General features: G+C 42.5%; 1 protein-coding gene across 2 annotated transcripts in view; it reads right to left on the bottom strand.

Moving 5' to 3' along the window:
• LOC138581420 (cytochrome P450 2D15-like) overlaps nucleotides 1–22530 on the bottom strand; it is a 378802-nt gene that overhangs the window by 72593 nt on the left and 283679 nt on the right. For both annotated transcript variants that reach the window (XM_069652735.1, XM_069652736.1), the window contains one exon: nucleotides 91–264. In XM_069652735.1, coding sequence (XP_069508836.1) covers nucleotides 91–264 — 174 coding nt within the window. The remainder of the gene's footprint in view (nucleotides 1–90; nucleotides 265–22530) is intronic.

The raw sequence follows: 22530 nt of genomic DNA, 5'->3' as shown, positions 1-22530 counted from the left end.
GTATGTAGTAAATCCCCACTGTTGATATTAGGCTTTTGACATGACACCAAGACCCCAAAGCCCACAGGTGATTTCTTTATGCACTGTTACCTTCTCCAACTCAAGGAGGAAGGCATCTATGAAGTCTCGCGTCATTTCAGGATCACAGGTCTCCTGATGTTCCTTGATGATGTCCCCGATAAAGTGAAACATATCTAGCTGAGGTTGAAGTACTTTCCGCATGATCCAAGGGATGCTCATCAACGCTGGGAACACGTTCAGCACCTGCAGGAGACAATATAAAAAACAGAGCACAATTAGGTTTCTACCACTAATGAATTGAAAGGCTGCTCTGAATCAATGAAAATGATTGCCATAAATTGCATTATACACCTATAATTTGAACAGCTCCAAACGCCAAGCCAGGCCACACTGGCCTGCAGTCTGAAATGAAACATTCCTATTGACTTTGACAGAAGATGCATCTACCAAATTGTCATTCAAAACAATCAACTTTGAAGGCCTCTCTTTACAAGCACAATTGGAATTATACAGAACATTACTGAACCTTTCAGAATGCATGATGGGGTTAAACCTCTTCACTACAAACCAAAAAAGCTTGAAGTGTTTAAAAATGCATTTCTTTCTTTCCATGTGAAAAGCAGAAGATGAGAGATGGCACAAGCAACAAACCTCACTTTTAAGTAGTGTCATTTTGAAATTGCTTTTTAAAATAGATAATCGCTCTGCTTTGGTATAATGAGCACATAGCAACCTACATGAATTATTTTAAAACATACAAGCAGAACATTTTTAAAACAAACACAATTATTTGCTAAACATAAGAATTATGCTGAAAAAGATGTAATTGCAAACTGCAGAACAAATGCAAAGTGAGCTGCATACATATCCGCATCAAAAGATGCGTATTAAAAAAGAAAGGCAAGCTAATGTAAATAAACCAACAAAGTGTGAGTGCTTAATTGGGACAAACTGATAGCCAAACATGTTTGGATAAAGCACTGACATCTTGCACCATTTGGTAAAAGCCCATCTTGTTCGAACATGGCAGTTCATATGGCATGCATAGCTGAGTATAAGATAAGCTATATTACAAGTACAAACACTTATTGGGTTAGTGATAAAACTGCGTAGGGAAGATATTGATTACATCTAATGTTTTTCATACCTACAAGGGTAATAAATATTATAGATAGATTCACCCAGAAGGTAGACCCACAGCAATATTGCTGGCAATAGTAAACCTGCCAGGTGCTATGGGGTAGTAGTTTCTCTTGCCTCAAAGTGTAGAGACCCAACTTCCTCCAGAGCCTTCCTTCAGGTACAGCATTATTCGCAGCCACAGAACCTGTCACAGCCCTAGGTGGGCATTTAGACTATCTTTAGGGCTGAGGTTAGGCTTCGGCATGCAAGTTATGATTTAAATCACGACATTTGGCACCAATAACATGTAAGGGACCTGGAAATATGTTCGAACACCTATTCTGGGTCTTGGGAGGCCACAACATTTGGCACCCTTACATTAAAAGGCAACTTTCCCCACTGTACATTAGAGAGTGCCATAGGAGAGAGGTTATTAAAACAGCTTTTTTAATAGAAATTGTGATATACTTAAATGGTTACATAGCATTGTGGTCTGTTCTAGGAGCAATTAAACTATTCAATAACCATGATGGACACACAAAATACCAGTGCGCTCAACACCAGGTCCTCAGAAACAATACCTCATTAAAGCACAATCTACCCAGTTCTTACAGTTTAGACTACAGAATACTAAAAAAAAACACACACACACACACAATACCAGAACAATGGCTCATTCCAGAAAACAAGATCTTAGGAGCATTACACGTTATAGTACAGAATGAAAGGGATTAGCTGCGAATAAAGCTATACATGTGAATACTCCACTAGTTCAGCTGCAAGCAGCAAAAAGCATAACCATCTTGAATGGAATGCAAAAGCACTACACACAAGATGGGTTCAGTGGGATGCTACTCAGGCTGCACCTGATGCAGTACCAGTACAAGTCAGAGTTGAGTCAAATGTGTGATCTTGAGTGGTCCTTGCAAACAGAAGTAGAAGTAGCCAAACCAAAGATTCCACCCTGGATGTTTTCTGAGGTATTTTACTCAGATGACGCAGCAATTCCCGCCACAGGCACAATATCTGCTTACTAGGCTTCATGTGCTTCTGTTGGGGGTGATTTCAAACATAATACTGCCTTTGAATGCTTAGACACCAGGCAAAGCACTTGGGAGAAAAATCAGTCCAGACAGCTGAGTAACAGGGTGTCCTAATGGCATGCCAGCAGGTTGTTCCACACAAGCCAACACTTATTGTCTCTGATTCAGGATACATAGTCAGGGAATACAACTTTGGCCTACAATGGTGGGTACGAAATGGTTTAAAATATTTGAAAGGGAAACTAATAGTATATAAACAGCGTTGGCAGAAGGTTTGGAACTTCAAAGAGGTAAATCCTCTAGTTTGTGTAACGCACACTAAAACACATGCAACAGATTCTGTGCACAGCACTGTTAATGCACTAGCAGATCGATCCGCTAGACGGCAGACAAGATTTATAGTAGCAGCTTTGACGCGCACACCTTCACAGATTGATGAAAACATTAAGGCCTGCCTTGATACAAGCTGACTTAAACTGCAATGATTCCCCAGAACATATATCTATTGACTCAAAAACAACAAATTAATAGACACAATTCCTAAAGTTGGAGACCCATTTGGAAGGGTACTTCCAAACCAGCAGGACTGATTACAATTAATATCTGCTATTTATACAGTAATGGCTAACGCCCACTTTGAGATATTAGCAACTACTCAGCTTTCTCTGGACAGCTCAGAAGATATGTAAACCAGTACATTGCTAATTTACTCATCATGCTTGCAAACCACTGTGGATCATATCAGTAACACTAATCTCACAACGGCTAACCCCAGGATGGGAGACTCACCGCCTTCCTACCTCGTGGGTATCCAACATGAATTAAACAAAAGGAAGGTTTACAAAGTGTGTGTCACAACTTCTTGTTATAGAAAGACCTATACAACAATGGATTATTACGCAGAACATGTTATTGAAAAAATATATAGCTACATTTTGTTAAATATTTAACACACAAAATAACACTATTTTAAAACACTAAAAATAATGCATACAACCACAAAGTAATACAAACATGTATTGATGCAGTATGAAGCAAAACTCTGTGTCTAAATCTACACTGGATTATAACCACCTGAGTGTGTCGATCATGCTTATTCTCATTGCATTCAAAGCCCAACTTGTATACGTTTCTGTGCTAACACGTCCAATAAATGCTGGATATTCCTCAGGGGCACCATTTTCCACTGTGTACTGTATGTAGGACCCAGCGATACAATTCGGCCTCTGAGTCCTGGCCTTCCTGTCGATCCTTGGTCACTTGGATGTAACTTCCAATGACTCTACGCAACCAATATTTGTAGCTTTCACTGGCTTCCTTATTCTGGGAATGTCAGTCCTTCTTCCTCTCGCTATCCATTCCAAAACGAGGCACCACCTTTTCTCTGGGTGTTATTCCCCTGTATGGTGGTGGGGGGTATACTTTTCCTTATCTCGTGCACAACCAATCTGTATTTGCATCTCTACCATCACTGGTGGCTTGCCACAGGGGTTATCTTGTTCTAAGGAGAGGATTTCATAGTCATCCGATCTTGATAGGCTCGACTATCACAACTCTTGCTTGGATGTCATTAATACACAGAACGCCAGCTCCTCTACTCGCGGGTCTCATATCATTAAGCCATATGAGATTCTCCTACTGAGGGCAACAGCACCATTTTAAATCATTTTAATGAATCACATTGGTCCCTTGATAGCAGTTAACAAATACAAATACTTGCTGATGGTAGTAGACTTGTTTACTTGATTCACCTGGATCATTTCCAAGAGGAAAGCTAACTCTAAGGAAGTCATAAAGGATATGAGGTCTCTAGTAGATATGGCAGCTATAGTAGCTATAATGCCCGACTTATTCAACCCTCCCGGTTCCCTTACCAGGCCAGTTCCATTGGAGCTGGGGATCCAGGGGGCATGCATGTCATTTTTTTAACTAGGCACCTATGATAGATGTCCATAAAAAATACCATGCCCGACTCCTGGGCCTCCCAGCACCTCGCATACACACAATCACATGCATTCTCCCCCCAAGATGTTTTTTAAAATAATGGGTTGAAATGGTGCATTTTAGAGCACACTTTTTAGTAAGATTAAGTAAAAACCCAAACAGTTTGAAATTAGTTTTGTAGGGTAATTCATAAATAGATCCAATAGATGCAAGTCACCAACAGTGCACAGGAGCATTTCTACAACACATTTTCATGATGTGTACGCTTCTTGCAAATGTTCTTTCCAGCCAGGAGCTCTTCTTCCACTTTCAGTAAACCTCTCAGTAGTGTGATGACAAGCATAACACTGCATGTGAGGCACTAGGAATCCCTGCAGACTGGGCTGGCATTCTCACTAAAAATGCCATACCTTACCCCTGTGCCCCAGTGCCTCACATGCACACAATGCATGTGATTGTGTGTATGCGAGGCGCTGGGGGCACAGGAGTCTGGCATGGTATTTTTATGGACATCTATCCAAGATGCCCAGTTAGAAAAATGACATGCCTGCCCCCTGTTTCCCCAGCTCCTCACACATGCACACAATCAACATGATTATGTGTGTATGCAAGGAGCTGGGGGGCCTAGGGAGCAGGCATGGTACTTTTTAACTAGACATCCATCATAGATGCCCAGTACAAAAATTCCATCCCTGTCCCCTGGAACCCACAGCGCCAAACACATGCACACAATCAAAGTGATTATGTGTGTATGCAAGGTGCTGGGGGGCCTAGGGGACAGACATGGTATTTTTTACTAGAGATCTGTCATAGATGTCCAGTAAGAAAATACCATATCTGTCCCCCATAGCGCCTCACAGACACACACAATCAACATATATAAATGAACAAATAAATAAACATGATTATGTGTGTATGTGAGACACTGGGGGGGGCCAGGGGAAAAGCATGGCATTTTTTACTGGACATCTATGATAGATGTCTAGTGAAAAATATCATGGCTGTCCCCTGGGCCCCACAACGCCTCAGAAGAGGAGCTGATTTTGGCTAGTGAGGAGGGTGATTGTACAACAAAGGCATTTCTAAAAATCTCTCTCCTTCCCCAACCTTCCTTCTGTCCATCACCTCTCCCCTACCTCTTCTACTCGCAACTACTTCTCCCCAGCCCTTCTATTAAATTAGCACCCATCCCTTACAGCGCCAACCCACCTTGTGCTCATATCGACCATTTTGCTCCCCAAAGGGTTAAAGGCTTAGCCTCAATCACTTGTCCTTATATTATGGACCTGGTAATCTAATCAATATATTATGCTTTCCTTTCAGCTCCTGTCCTGAAGTGTGGGCACACTTCATTGGCCTGTGGTCCAATCATCCCATTAGGAGGGTGACATTGCCACCTCCTGAGGGAATATTGGGAGAAAGGCTCTTTTATATGACTTGTGAGGGAGACCTGTCTTGAACTGTGCAAATTCCTGACAAACTGTGAAACCTATATTGTCCCTCTCAAGCCATAGACCCAGTTAATGCACTCATACAGGCCGTCTCAGTGTGGTCTGCTGACAGGAATACCACTAACGCCACCATACACCAACGTTTGGATAGTATAGAAGCGCGATGCCAATATTTACCGGATGACAATGAATTCCCAGCGAGTGGCACATCTAACCCCCCTGCCGCTGCTGGGTCTCCAGCCTTGGCGCCTGTTTGTTTACTGACACCGTTCCCTCTCACACTTTTATAAATCATTGCAAATTGCATTTTCTATATAGACCTGCAGTGTTCCTGCATGCCACCACTAAGGCAGCCTTTCTATTGTCTCATTTACGGGTGTACCGCAGCCAGCGGAGCAAACCCGAAGCAAACAACACAGTTTTGTATGATTTTTACCTTTTAATCCAAGAGAGGAACAAGGTCTTTGATACTATATTCAAAGTTCAGGTTCGGGAAATTGAGTTTCTTGACTTAACCCAAGGAAACACCGGGCTCCTAGAATACATATCCCGCTTCAATCAGTTGGCAACCAAGACCTCTTGCCCTGAGGAGAAGAAGGCAGTTGTTTTCTATTGAGGGCTGAATGACCATTTGAAGGACGCCCTCCCTGTTGTTCCGGCCATTCCCTCCTCTTTTCCCAGAGTTGCTAGATTTGAGCGAAAGGACAAGTGCCTTTTTTTCAGTCAGCACTTTTCCTGCAGCCTCAAGGACTGGTACTTGTCCCAGATTCGAATCATTCCCTGAACATATGCAAACAGGAGGGATACGCGGTCCTCTGTCCCTGGCAGAGCGGGAGAGAAGGCGAGCCACTAACGCCTTTTTAATTTGTGTTTTTGCCACAAATTAAACAAAAGAACTAAAAAGAAGTCCGTTTTCCTGAAAGCTTGTGTCTTATCCTTGTATCCAGATCATCAGGAAAGGTTGTCTTTTCAGCTAATCTCCACTCCTCAGTTTGATCTGATCCTTGTCATACTTTGGCTATAATTCCATAAACCAGTTATTGACTTGGTTGGCCAGAACTTTGCAGTTCACCTCGGCTTATTGCACAGCTAACTGCCTCCTGCTGCCAACCATACCTGCGTCACCCTTCCAAGGTCTTCTTGCAGGTAGTCATACCATTGGTGCTCTCTGTCCAGATACTCCTGAAGAATACTAGGAATTTCAAGACATTTTTGATAACAAGCAAGAATAGTTTCTTCCCCCACAACGTTCCTACGATTGCCCTATCGACTTTGTACCAGAGGCCCAAATACCAACAAGCACGGTGTATTCCCTACCTAAGCAAAAATATGTTGTCCTCAAGGAATATCTGGAAACCGCACTGTGGGATGGTTTCATTCACCCCTAGCAGCTAGTCCGTTGTTTTTTGTACCGAAAAGGGAAGATGACCACAGGCCCTGCATCAATTATCGTCAGGTAAACCAAATCACTACAGAAATTGCAATCCAATTCCCCCAATTTCGTTTGGCTCAATCAGCTCCATCGAGCGGTTTTGTTCATCAAGCTGTACTTGAGAGAGGCTTACAATCTGTTCTGTATTAGGGAAAGGGGATAGTGGAAGACCGCTTTCTGTACTAGGGTCAGTCTTTTTGAATATCTTGGGCTGTGCAATACCCACGTAACATTCCAGCATTTCATGAACGAGATATTTCACAATCTTTTGGATATTTACATCATTGTATATTTGGATGAGATCCTGATTTTCTCTTCCTCTTACGCTTCGGAAGCATTTGCTGAATGCCAAGTTGGAGAAGCGTCCCTTTCACATTCAAGAGGTGGAGTTCCTGGGGTTTTTCCTATCATCACTGGGTGTACATATGAGCAAAGCAAAATTCAAAGTGATCCTGGAATGTCCTGTCCCTTCTACAGTCAAGAAGGCATTTTATCCAGGGCTTTTCTGCCATAGCAGCACTATTGACACGGCTAACTAGCCCATCTGTCACATTTATCTGGACAAATGAGACACAAACAGCATTTGAGATGCTTAAAACATCCTTTACGACCGCCCCAGTACTTCAGCATCCTAATCCAGATCGTCCATTTTATGCGAAAGATTATGCATCCTAATTCGCATCAGGGGCCGTGCTTTCACAAGAACGCCCGTCCACAGGGCATATGCACCAAGTAGCGTTTCACTTCCGAAAATTAACAGCAACAGAAGTACACTACACAGTCACTGAGAAGGAACTGCTCGCGATAAAAGTTGCTTTTTTGTCTGGAAACATCACTTGTTGGGAGCAGGTCATCCCGTCACAGTCTATACGGACCATCATAACCTATGGGATTTGGTTTCCCTAAAATGCACTAACATCCGACATGTATGCTGGCATCTTTTTTTTGCCGATTTTGATTTCGTGAGTAAATACCATCCAGGCAGGGAAAATAGTAAAGCAAATGCCTTGTCAAGGAACCAAGGTGGAGATACACTTTCTCATACACCTGACTTCGTGCTACAGAAAAAGCACTTCATAGCCACTTCTGCTTTGCACATGGATGTCCGTTCTTAGGTCACCACACATAAGACTGAGTTATCAGAATGGAATGTAGATCTACACAATGGATAGGCTCAAGTACAGGGGAGACTGTTCCTTCCCACTAGGTTCTCTGGGAACAAGACTTATGCTGGTGTTATGATGCCAAGATCGTCAGCCATCCTGGGCAAAAAAAGACCATAGCCTTCTTGTATCCTTGCTGCTGGTGGCCAAAGATGGTGAGAGACATAGTAGACTATTTGGCCACATGCTCTGTTTGCACCCAAAGCAAGGCTGATAAAGGACTTCCCGTGGGCCAAATACAACCGTTAACTGTGTCACACAAGCCACGGTATATGGTGTGTATGGACTTTACCACTGACCTGCCCCTGGAGAACCATTTCAACACCATATGGGTAGTCTTACTTTATGAAAAAGGCTTGTTTTGTTTCATGCACCGGCCTGCCTACAGCAACGCAGTTAGCAGACTTGTATTTCCGCCAGGCATTTTCCTTTTTTGGGTTGCCAACAATAATGGTATCAGACAGGGGTTCTCAATTCACCTCTTGCTTTTGGCAAGCTCTAACAAAGCTCTTGGGAATAGACACTCAGGTTTCCTCCGCCTACCACCCAAATGCAGATGAGCAAACTGAGAAACTTAACCAGATGCTGGAGCAATATCTAGGTTGTCTCAATCTCCAACACCAGCAATCCTGGATAGCTATGCTCCACTTAGCTGAATTTGCATACAATAATGGACTGTAGGCCTCAACAGGTTCTTCGTCCTTATCTGTATTTTACAGGCACCATCCCCCTATTCTACCACTATCTGAACCGATACCAATGGAAACGCTGGCTGCCGACGCCAGCTACAAACATATTCAAGATGTCCAAGTAACAACTGGGCTACATCCCCTGGAGGTTCAAGAATGCATGCGCATCAATGCAGACCGTAAGAGATGTACTGCCCTGGTCTACAAGCAGGGGGACCAGGTATGGCTTGCTACCCGTTACCTTCGTAGCTACAGTTCATGGAAACTGGTGCCCTGTTACGTGGGACCTTAGGTTGTTTCTCACGTTATCAATCCTGTTGCGCTTCACATTCCGCCTTCTTGGAGGATACATCCCATTTTTCATGTATCTCTCTTGAAACTGTAAAAGATGTCAACCCGACTTCTGCCCATCCAGCACCTATGAATGTGGGCGCTTTCATGGAATATGAAGCTCAGCGAATCCTAGATTCTCTCCTGCATTGAAGGGTGGTTTATTATCTTATCAGTTTGAAAGATTATGGTCGCAAAGAAAGATCATGGGAACCCGCCTCACAGGTGCATGCCCCACATCTTGTTGCCCATTTTCAGGAGCACTATCCGAATAGTCTGTGGGGTCCACAGGGCTTGGGGAGGGGATCTAAGCAATATATTCTGTTTTACTGTCATCTCCTGTCCTGAAGTGTGGGCACACTTCGTTGGCCTTTGGTGCCACCATCCTATAAGGAGGGTTACATTGCCACCTCCTGAGGGAATATTGGGAGAAATGCTATTTTATAAGACTTGTGAGGGAGACCTGTCTCGAAGTCTGCAAATTCCTGGCACCATATCCCTCTGAGCTCTTTAACCTCACTCTCTGAAGGACTCACTCGTGCCTCCTTCAAATCTACAACTGTCTTACCAGTATTGGAGAAATCCTCTGCTGACCCAAATGTCCCAGCAAACTATAGCCCAGTTTCTCTCCTTCCCCATTATTCAAAGATCCTTGCGTGGGTGATCTTCCACCAGATCCCTAAGTATTTTGAGGATAATGACCAATCTGAAGTCTGTAGTAAACGTTTCACTGAAATTGCGCTTATGCATGTCTCCAACTTTCTCCCTCATGCCTACCACTCTGAACTCTATACTCATCCTTTTGGACCTCTCTGCCACAGAGAATGCACTTGTTTCATTTGTGCTGCTAGCGTTTACATCCCCCAAACAACAAGTGACCAGATGTACATCCTCTGTTGCTATGCAGAAGCATGGGTTTGTAAAATCCATTGAACTTCTCCAATCAAGAGGATTGCAAATAGAGTTAATAGCCACAGACAGACATGTCAGAATTCCAAAGGTGGTGCAATTACGTTTCCCACACATAAATCATCAATTTGACATATGGCATGTGTCTAAATCAATAATGAAAAATATGACTGAGGCAGGGAACAAAAGGGATGGATGTGAAGAGATACAAACATGGTGTCAAGGCCATCAGCAATCACCTCTGGTGGTGTTCTAAATCCTGTGAAGGTTCAGTGGAGATACTTTTGGAAAAGTGGCAGTCTCTTGTCCACTATTATGTGAACAAACACTCATGTGAGAAAAAGGAACATTATCACACGTGCAACCTGCACCAATGAGTAACTAAAACAGGATTGAGGGAGGGGGAGGGAATGTCCTGGAACATGGCTTAACTCCTCCCACAGCCCTTGTCAAGATAGTGTGCAACAAAGTGACCAAGGATTTTAGGGGGCTCACTGAATTTGACCATAGTAGGGATTTGAAGGTTTTCCATAACATGTGTCTAAAGCACAGGCCAACAAGGCTGCATTTTGGCCTACACTGTATGGTGGCCCATACAGCTGGCCCATACAAGGCTAGCGGTACTGGCTCACAATGAGAACGTTTGTAGGCATCAGGCTAGAACTGTTGGAGGTGCGAGACTATTGCATTACAACATGGCTTTTACAAAAAGAAAAAAGTAATGTGTAGGCAAACCAGTATTCGAGCAGATGGGTAGAGAGGTCCCACTTTCACTGCATTGGCGACGAACAGACTCAAAACTTGCATTGTACCCAGATTACAATCTATGCCGAAGAACATTGCAACAATGGAGCGTCCTCCAAAGTCAGCCATTGTAGAAAAACTCACAAGCAGATTCAAGTAAACGGGTGTGCTGAATCAAAAAAACATGTTAATGTGAATGGTTATTTTTTATCTATTAGTTATTATTTTTAGAAAATGTGTTAAAAATTATATTTAAATGCACCTGTGTTATGACTTTTATTAGATTAATGCTGTCTTTAGAAATGTTGCTTCTACTTGTATAACTATTGTTAATTTTTGTGGACTGAGTTAAAGAAACATAGGATCTCTAAAATGAGATATTGATAAACGTGTAATGTCATGTAGAAATAGTTATTTTTTAATCATTGTTGGAAGAAATATAATCGGTGTGGCAAGTCTTTGACATGAAAATTAAAAGATGTATTTGTGTACAGTGAATATCACTATCTCTTAATTAATTTCACTTACTCTTTCCCTCCTCTGTCCTACTTTCTCTATCACTCTTTCTATCTCTCTTTCTATCCTTCTCCCTTTTGCCTTTCACTTACTTTCGTTCCATCCTGTTTCTCGCTACCTCTCTTACTATTTTCGATTACTCTTCCTCTCTATTTCTCTGTCTCTCTTTTTTGATTCTTTCTTTCTCTCTCTCTATCTCACTCCATGCGTCTCCTACTGTATCTATTTATCTCTTTCTTTATCCTTCTCTATTTAAATTTCTATTCTCTCTATTTCTTTATTTCTATGAATCCCCACTTACTATCTCTCTCTCTTTCTCCATTTCACATACTCTTTCTCGCCTACCTCTATATCTATCATACTTTCTCTGTCACTATTCCTAGCTCTCTCTCTATCTTTCTCTCTTCCCACTTTAATTTTCTTTCCATCCTGTATCTCTCAGTCTTACTTTCTCTATCACTCTTCCTCTGTATCTCCCTCGTTCTCTTTATTTCCCTTTCTTTCTTTTTCTTTCTCTATTTCTCCTTACACATCTCTCTTTCTCACTCCGTCTGTTTCCTTCTATATTCCTCTCTATTTCTTTATTTCTCCTCAATCACTATTCCTCTATCTTTCGTAATTTCACTTACTCCTTCCCATCTCTCTCTTACTTTCTCTATCACTATTGCTCTCTCTCTCCGTGCCTCTTTCCCCTTTACTTATTTTCATCCTCTATATCTTAGTTTATAGATCACTCTTCCTCTTTTTGTTTCTCACTACTTTTTCTCACTCTCTTTTTATGAATTGCTCTCTCACTGTATGCATTTCTTACTCTATTTTACTATTTATATTTCTACAAAAGTAGGCATTGTCGCAATTCTTTGACAAGACAATGAAAATAAGTATTTTTGTTCACTTATGGACTACATTACTAAATTACAATAAGAAATATGTCATAATGTGTTTGTTATTTTTAAATTCAATTTAAATATCTCTTTTTTTTCTCCTAATACATTCTCCCTTTCCTACTCATCTCTCTCTCTCTTTCTGTCCTTTTCTCTATTTTTCTCTTTCATTTTCTATACATCCATCCTCTATCTCTATCTATTTATCTGTTTAACTTTCCCTCTATCTGTTATCTCTTTATATCACTCCTCTCTCTCTCTATCTCTTTAACTTTCTCTCTATCCATCCTCTCTCTCTCTCTCTATCTCTCTCTCTCTCTGCATCTTTTTCTCTGTCTCTCTATACATCCCGTCACTCTTGTTCTGTCTCTTTTTCTAAGAATCCTGAAATGGCTCAATGGTGTTTGCGCCAGCACCAGTACCTCACAACTTTATCCTATTATGATTTCTATAAATAGCATGTATTTTAGAGCTGCTTTGAAATGTGTTATCCTGTCGGATGACATATAATGAATTATTTACTGTGCACAATGTTTAATTAAATTGTTTTAGATGTGCTTTTATGGCTTAACGCTGAATAAAGCTTAAACAACAACTTTTTCCATAACTATATTAAGGATTATCTCTCTTTCACTCTCTCCCTGTATCTCTGTTTGTATCTCTTTCTCTCTCCCTCTCTCCTTATCTTTCACCCATCTCCCTCTTACATTCTCTGCCTATCTTTTCATCTCTCTCTCTTTCTCTCTCAAACTCTCTCTCACTCTGCATATCTCTCTCACTATCACTTTCTCTAAATATATGTCTATTTCTTTCTATTTAGCACTATCTTTCCCTTTCTCTCTCTCTCTCTCTCTCTCTCTCACAAACACTATGTCACTTACCATCTCTTTTTCTCTTGCGCTCTTCCTCACTACTTAAAAAACAAATCAAATCGTAAACGAGATATTGACAAATGTGGAAGGTTATGTATTACTAGTTATCTTTTAATCATTATTCATATAAATATAAGCATCAACAAAAATCTTTGAAAGGAAAATAAAAAGATGTATTTGCAATCATTACTGCCCCAGATACGTTTTGATAATGAGATCATTCATTTGAAAATTGAATTGGCATCATTATTGTAATGCCTCTCCACATCCAGTCCTCCAGCTTCCTCTATTTCCCTGTCTTTTTTACTTTCACTTCATAACCCTCCTCTCTTTCTCTCTCCTGTTTTCTCTATCTACCCTTTCCATCTCCCCCTATATCTCTGTGTCTCTATCTCCCTCTCTACCTCTAGCTCTTTCTTGATCTCTGTTTATCTCTCTCTCAATGTCTTTTACTCCCTCTATCTGTATTTCTGACTTTCTTTCACTTTGTTTCTCTAACTCAAAACTGACCCTTTCTCTCGCTTTCTTTCTTTCTCATTATCCAACCTCTCTGCCTGTCTCTCCCATCTATATCTCTCTCTCTTCCTCTCTATCATTTCTATCTTTTCCCTCACCGTCTTTCTCTTTCTGGTTCTATCTCTATATTATCTCTCTTTCTGTAGTTCTATCTCTTTCTCAAGCTTTCTGTCTTCTCTATTTCACTGTCTATCTCTCTCTCTTTCTCTCTATAATTTCTATCTTTTCTCTCACTGTCTTTCTCTTTCTGGTTCTATCTCTATATTATCTCTCTTTCTGTAGTTCTATCTCTTTCTCAAGCTTTCTGTCTTCTCTATTTCACTGTCTATCTCTCTCTCTTTCTCTCTATAATTTCTATCTTTTCTCTCACTGTCTTTCTCTTTCTGGTTCTATCTCTATATTATCTCTCTTTCTGTAGTTCTATCTCTTTCTCAAGCTTTCTGTCTTCTCTATTTCACTGTCTATCTCTCTCTCTTTCTCTCTATAATTTCTATCTTTTCTCTCACTGTCTTTCTCTTTCTGGTTCTATCTCTATATTATTTCTTCCTGTAGTTCTATCTCTTTCTCAAGCTTTCTGTCTTCTCTATTTCACTGCCTCTATCTCTCTCTTTCTCCCTCTACTACCTCTTTGGATCTCTGTTGTGCAATCATCCCGCCTGCATCTCATACTGTGCCTTCATTTCTTGCCTTGGGAGAAAGAAAAGTATCTTCTCACAAACGTTTTAAAAGCAAGAATTGAATGAATACAATATAAAGTGATTTGTTTAGAGTACGATTATTTGATTGTATCTCTATTTCATTTACTGTATTCACACTTTACTCAACTGCCCGCTAGTACAATTATAGCCTGGAAATACAACTGTGAGTGCAGATGTTACAAAACTGCTGCCCTTGCCGGCTTCATTAGGAAACTCGAGTCTCTTCTGAAGTTGACCATGAGAAATTTAGATAGTTTCACATTCCAAAAATATAATATTTTGCTGCAAGGAATTACAAATAAACTAGCCTTTGCTGAAAATAGACTACTTTGAGCTACCTAGAAATAACATGTCACACTTGTTCGAGAGCAAATGACACAACAAATCAGCGATGGAAGCAGCTAAAGTTCTGTGAGTTTAATATAATTATGTTTTTAATGAAATATTAATTAGTGTATATGTGGGAAAACTGAAACGATGAATAGACATTTTAGTAGTCGTGTGTTGTTGTTAAAAAGTAGATGACTAAAAACGTTATTCATCGCCCCTCTTTTTTTAGTACATTGAAAGTAGTGGGCATTCCATGCAAGGTATCTTTTTGAATAGACCGAACACACATGTATCCACCAAACCCACTTACCCCTGCAAAACGAATTGGGACATGGTAGGCCGTGATCTCCAAACTGTGGGGCTGCCCCCGTAAGGGGGTCACAAGTGAACTTAAGGGGGGGGGGCGTGCAAGGCTATTAAAAAGGGGAGTATGGTGACTGCTTTCAATCAAAAATATAAGTAAATATGATATATGGGGTGGCTCGACACAATATTTGTACTCTTTGGGGTGCTCAGCATAAAAACATTTGAATACCACTGGGATAGGACCTCGAAATACAACATTTGGTGTAGTGAAAATATGGGAAATTATATAAAAAGTGTTGCTTATTGCACCTAATAGAACTATTTCAATTATTATAAATATTGCAATTATTTTGTATCGCTATGCAGGTATGCAAGCCTAACATGTGGGTGCCATGGGAAATGTATTGCGTTCAATGGACTTCATCTTCACCCTATGAACATCGTCCTTTCCAGTGGAATGATTGTGACAATTATCTGAAACAACCGTTCTGCAACAGTGTCCCCCTTCACTGTACCAATAATGCGAACCAGCACCCCCATTGAATGATTTTAAAAAGAACACAAATACTGAGCTCTTTTGATAACCACAAAATATTGAACTAACTCGTACGCCATGTGCTTCTGAAAAAAACATCCACTGAGTCCAATGTGAACAGAAACGTTTGCGTGGGATGAATCGGTCAGTCAGTCAATGGAACATTGGGATTTCTAAGGAACTATTATTTTGATTTGCTATTTGTTTAAGAACATGAAGAAGAGGATTTTTGGAATTATTCAAACTGACAATCAAAAAGACACTAAAGGTTTTATAATAATTTGGAAATGTATTGTTTCATACATCATTTGATATAGCTCCAATGATTTTTAGTAGCCCAAATTATTATTGATGGGTGCTCTGTTCTTTCCATAGTGATGGCCGGACACAATTCGAATGGCTGTGAACGTTTGCATTTGAATGCAAAACGCACAGATATACTAAAGCCTTGACTCCTTTATTTATTTATTTATTTATAAGACATTTGTAAGGTGCCTATACACAAGTGTTTCCAGGCACCACAAGTCAAGAAAAGGGGGGGAGCATAGGAAAACAAGAGTAACAGTCGTACTAGGCTTTGAGACGTTCTTACTGTGCAAGTGCAGAGACAAAGTGCTGGGAGGGTGGAGGTAGAGGGGCAGGGCAGGGAAAGGCGTGTACGCGGTAGGGGGTGAAGAGCAGGCATGAGTGGCTAAAGGGGGCTAAGCAAGTGCGGAGGCGAGCCATGAATGTGAGTGGCAGGGGGCAAGGGGGAAAGGAAGTGTGTTGGACATGGTGGACCAGGTTCAGGTTAGACATGGAAGGGTGCCCATGGGCAAATTCTGCGGGGGAGACTGGTCAAGGAAGGCCTGGCACCCGTAAGAATCATAAGGGATCAAGCACCAGTTGCAGTGGCAGAGGACACTAGGAAGGAAGGGGGAAAGGTGAGGAGGAGGAGGAGAAAAGGAAAGTCTTGAGAGGTTTCCGGAACTTAAGGAGATCCGGCTCATTGGGTCATTGATCCGGCTTCATTGATTCAAAGTAAAATACAATAAAATGTGTTTTGTACAAAGCGACTAAACAAAATAAACATGTATGTATTGAATGTGTGAGTGTGTCCCATGTTTTTCATGAGGAAGCGTGATTTCGTAGATGCCTACAGAGGACGTTTGTCTACGGAACGCACTAACGTCATGACAAAGGCCATTGCATTTACAAGGGGATGCTGACCTCAGATACAGGGCCGAAGTGTATGATTTATTGCCAACACAGCAATTGACCACAGGGTGATCTCGTGACAGATTAGGTTATCACAGGAGGTCGGTTTGGGATGTGTTTCGTAGATATTAATGTTACAAAATGTAAGGTGAGACGCACCAAAAGAGAAAATATAATTGATATATGGTCCAAAATGTGTGCATTTGCGATTGATCGATTTTAACATCTGGGTGCATCTCTCATTTAAGGAATCGCTGTTAAGAATTCATAATAAATCACAAATGAGAAAATCACCAGTCATCGCATTATGTGATGCCCTCCTCCCTCCTTCCTGGATTCACAAATAGGAGCTGCCAGATGTAACATGCATGTACAATGAATGCGTACCGTTCATGATTCAAACAAGGCCATACAGCAATTATATAACAACAAGGCCAAAACCATTGCTATGAACAGTTACTTGAAATGACTTTCACCAGTAGGAACCTTTGATTGAAGATCACCATTTAAGACCATTTAAGACAGAATTTGTTCACTGAGCAGATAAGAGACACATTTCACAGTCATACATGAGCTTAGCTTGAATAACGAATTATAACAAATAAAAGCCGTGAACAAACTGGGGGAAATGTTTAAAAGCGCGATTTGTCTTTAAAAAAAAATCCTAACAGCCCCCACAGACCACACAAAATGTTTCATGAGTGATTGGAAAGCCTTTGTGGGAGTATTCAAGTCCTTTTCACCTCATTAATGCTCAGCCTAACGCTGTGGTGCAATTGCAATTTCTTTTTGCACTGATTTGCAAATTGTGCATTTTTAAATATATGTTTTGTGACTCTCGAATTGCACCAAATTGCAAACCCTGTCCTTGTAATGTATTGTAATGCATTAACATGTATAAAGCGTGAACTATGGCCCAAGGCCATCTAGGCGCTAGAAACAGCATGTGAGAGAGAGCCACTCTAAGACCAAGAAAAACACAAATGAAACAAAAAAAGCGATGCCTTCAAAGCTTTCCGAAAGGCCAAGGGATCATTCACATTCCGAGATGGTCTGGGAGAGAATTCCATATGGCAGGTTCAAGAGTAGAAAAGGCTCGACCTCCCGCACATGCTCTCTGAAATCGGGGAACTGTCAGGAATTTCTGAGAAGCCGAACGGAGGGACCTGAGGAAGCATAGGGAATAGGTTTAGCCTGCAGATACTCAGCGCCAAGGCGGTAAAAAGCCTGGTGAGTGATGCAGAGAATGTTAAACTCAATGCGAACGCACACCGGGAGCCAGTGAAGTTACTGAAGGAGGGCCGGTGAATGAGACAACGGATCAGCTCCCAATGCCAGCCAAGCTGCACCGTTTTGGAGAAGCTGCTGTCTTTGGATCAGAAAGAGAAGGACCAGAAATTCCTGCCCTCTCAAGGCCCTTCAACAGAATACTATGATGCCCTTGCCTCTCACTTTATCTCAAAAACCTAGGACATGCTGTCCACCCTCTCCTCTCCTCCCCCTCCTATTCCCTCTTTTCTCACCTGATGAGGTCACTAGACAAGTCCGATCTATGATAGTCTTGTCAAAACAGGTCCATCCCTGTTCCTCTAAAACCATCAAAGACCACATTGACACTCTCGCTCCGGCCCTTGCCGATATTTGTACCACTCCATTGCCTCAGGATCTTTTTCCTCCCCTCTGAAGCACTCCGTTGTGCATCGTCTTCTCAAAAAACCCACAGCTGATCCTTCCTATCCAGCTAACTATCGCCCAATTTCCATTACTTCCTTTCTGGTCAAACTCCTGGAAAAGCTGGTCATCTCTCAGCTTCACCTTCATTCCGATTCTGTTGCCTGTCTCCATGACCACCACTCTGGCTTTAGAGCAGCCAGAAACACGGGAACTGCTCTCTTGAACATCCGTGAAGATCTGCTCTCCAACCTTGATTCTAACATTCCCTCTGTCCTCGATCTCTCTTCTGCCTTAGACACAGTAAATCATACCATCCTGCTCAACCATCTCCGTGATAACCTGGGTATCACTGATCAGGCTCTGGCCTGGCTGACCTATTTCCTCTCTGATCGATCCTCCCAGGTCCAACTTGGGTCCTCCTACCATCTATCTTCCTCTCTACCTGTGGTGTTCCCCAGGGGTCTAACCTCTCACCATGGCTTTTCAACCAATACCTGGCTACTCTCGGCCACTGCATTGCCAATTTCTGCTCAAATTTCCAGTGCTACGCTGATGACACTCAACTCATTTTCAGACTGCCCTCGGCCACCTCCTCTCCCATCTCTGACTGCCTTACTACCATTCAAGATTGGTGTGCTGCAAATGATCTTTGTCTGAATGCTAGCAAGACTCAGATCCTCCTCATCGGCTCACCGTCACCATCCTTTCCCCTCACTCTCTGGCAGGCCTCCCTTGGCCCTCCTCCTACCCCTACCTGCGAGGCTAAGAACCTCGGGCTCATCTTTGACTCCACACTTTCCTTCTCCGCCCACATCTCTGAGGTCTCAAAAAAAGTCAAACTTCCTACTGCACCTCCTTAGAGGTACTCTGTCTTTCCTCTCTTTCCCCCAGAAGCTCACTGTCTCCCAAGCTCTGGTTGTCTCTAGGTTGGACTATTGTAACAGCCTCTTTCTAAATCTACCTGCCTCTACTCTCCGACGTCTGCAACTAATGCAGAACAGGACTGCAAGGCTTGTCCTTGACATTAAGCCCTGGGATCGCATCTCTCCAGCTCTGAAATCTCTCTACTGGCTCCCACTGGATGCAAGGATTACATTCAAAACCCTCTGCATTGTCCACAGGGCTTTCTGGGGCCTTGGTCCAAAATACCTTCTGCTATCCCTCTGCAAATACCTCCCCTCTCGAGCTCTTCGCTCCTCTACCTCTAACTCCCTCAGGGTCAGTCGTTTTTCAAAGAAACGAGCTGGGGGTAGATCTCTATCTTTGGCAGGAGCCTCCCTCTGGAATAGCCTCCCTGCCACTCTAAAACCTGAGAACCATCTCCGGTTCCGGAAGCACCTCAATACCTTCCTCTTTGCTTCTGCCTTCTCTCCCCCCCCCCCCTCTGCTGATTCTGCTCTCTCTTTGCACTGTGCACTTGGCCACCCTCTGTCCCCTGGGCCCAGGTACCTGCTCTCCCTGCCATCCTCCTGCACTGCTTCCTGCCCCCCCTTGCATTGGGCACTGTATCTGTATCCATATAGTCCCCCACTCCCTCCATTTTCTTCTTTTTCTGCATTTATCAGACTTGCCCAGTCTGCTGCCATTAACACAGCACTTGCCACTTGCTGGCTGCACTACCAATGTTTATTGCCTCCATCATCTATTTGTTTTTATTTATTATTATTTATTTGGTCTCCTCCGCTCTCCACTTTCCTCTCTCCACCTTCCATACACTTTCCCCCTTTCCCTTTCCCATGCACTTGCACGATCTCAATGTCACTGGGCCTAATAGGATTGTTGTTGTGTTCTCCCATGTTCCCCTCCCTTGCCTTGTCGCGCTCTGAAACACTTGTGTATGAGCGTGATACAAATAAAATATCATGTATCATATCAATATTGTCCAAAGCCGCGGTGAGGTCAACAAGAATTAAGACTGCAACCTCCATGCGGTCTTAGAGACACGGCAGGTCAACCAGAACCAAAATCATCACTGATTCTGTGCCCCTCATGGGGCAAAAGTCAGATTGAAAAAGATGTAATAGAGCCCTGGATTCTAAGAAGCGTGAGATTTGAGGGGTAACAATAGCCTCCTTGAGTTTCATGACACATGGAAAAAAAGGGATAGGCTTATAATTAGCTTCCAAAGCTGGAAAAGGAGAGACAAGTGCCTGCTTCAAGGCCCTGGGGATATAACCTGTAGAGAATGAAGTCTGAATTGCTGCAGTGAAAAGCTGAATAACCCGTGACGGCAGGGTCTGTAGCACCCAGAGTGGAATCGGGTCAGCTGGGGAGGCAGATTTCAGTTTCTGGAGCGCCCCACTCACAATGTCATCGGTGGCAGGCTCAAACTGACGCAACCCAGGATCGTTTTTTTCACTCCGGAATTGCCCCCGAAACCTCTCCTTTAGGCCATCTATCTCTTTGCCAGAGATAGATTTGCAAATTATCTGAACCTTAAGAAGGAGCTAATTAGGTCACACTTTGCTTGTGAAAGTAGTGGATCGATAGGAGGGGTTACTGATGAGAGCTCTTTCGCTACTTGAGTTCCTGTGCAAAATGCTGAGATTCAGCTATTCAAAAAGCCTTCTGATACCAAAAAACAGACTGTTTATGAGTAGGAGGCTATATCATATTCACATCTCCATTTGCGCTCCAATTGGTGACACACCTGTTTAAGAGACCTTAGCTCACCATTAAACTAGGGTGCTGAAGTCTTAGCCCAGGTTCTACTAGCCTTAACTGGTGCAAAAACATTTGCTGCCTCCACCATGGCCTTCAGCAGGGCACTACGGGGATCTTGCTTCCCTTTGACAATAAAGTGATTAGTGCTTATCACAAGGATTTTAACTGTGGTAACCAGGAAAACCTTACACAAATGCCGCCGTTGACAAAGAGTGTTAGGCAAACAGCAGGTAGGCGCCAAAAGGTAGATAGTATAAGGGAGAACACAAAGATCAGACCAAATAACAGGCAGTGGGTTGCATACTGCTACCTGGTCTTTCTCAGAAGAAAAAATTATATCAGGCACATTTCCCCTTCTGTGTGTACACAACTCAAGACCCATATCAGCCAGTGTACTAATCAAATTTCTTTTTTTTTTAAGCGTGCATATCAGTAGGAATACTAGGCTTAACATTAAAGTCGCAAAAGTTAGTGCGAGCAGAGGTGTATGGTCTGCCACTCTGCATCCAGAGTTACACCCAGAGTGAGTACATACATATACTGGATATCAGCTGATTTAGTTTTTTTCGGTTCTCAAAGTGTGTCAAATGGGCAAGTCTAGCAAAATGCCTAGAAAGAATCCAACGGGTCATAGTACCCAATCTAGGTGCATGAGCAGAGTACGCTGACAGACAGGTAGAAATAAAGACGGCTTAAAGCAGTCTACAATAAAATGGGCCCTGAGGAGCCATGCACATCCAAGAGCCGACTTACCTTCAATGGTACATGTCGCTTCACAGCTCTCAGTATCTGTCTCACCGTCAACTGTTGATTTGTGCAATCTACACACACTTCACCCACAAGTGCCTTTTAGTCTTCTTTCTAGTCCTTCGGGTCCTTCTGGTACTTCCGGGCCTCCCTGTCCTCTCAGTCTGGGCCCAAGCATATCTATTGGGGCCCCCCTCCCTCTAGGCGCAAGTTTAGTGAGCGTGGTGTCCATGCCATGTATTGAAAATAACGCTGCAGAAAATAAAAATGATGTAGGATCTTTGTCTATAGCAAACCCTGCAGAATCCGGCCTAGCTCCGGAGCTATTGGACAGATTTACTCTTGAGGACCTAGATGCCGCGATCGACCGTCACTATGAAGAAACCTGTGTACTCAGACAATCAAGTATGATGGGCATTAGCAGTACACGCAGGGGCTCTCATTTGCTCCCATACACTGTGGATCCCATGGCCGACCAATCTGTAACATCTTTGAATAGCCAAACATCCAATGGTGTATCCAATTCAAGCCCGGCTGTGGGCAAACACATTTTTCACCCAATTTCCAGCTTTTCTAACATTATACTCTATCACTTTTCCACACCAGCCGAGACTCCATCGATTGGTGATCAGAATGGGCATTCATTGTATGGCCTGCAACACCGTTTGTTGTTAAACACTCCCCATGCCTCGGCCCAGGTTCAGCCTGTCACCACCACGTATATCCTTCAGAGGCAAGCTGGA

The sequence above is a fragment of the Ambystoma mexicanum genome, chromosome 3p, assembly GCF_040938575.1.
Source record: "Ambystoma mexicanum isolate Mex_15411 chromosome 3p, UKY_AmexF1_1, whole genome shotgun sequence".
Lineage (NCBI taxonomy): Eukaryota > Metazoa > Chordata > Amphibia > Caudata > Ambystomatidae > Ambystoma > Ambystoma mexicanum.
This window is presented reverse-complemented; position numbering and strand designations above follow the sequence as displayed.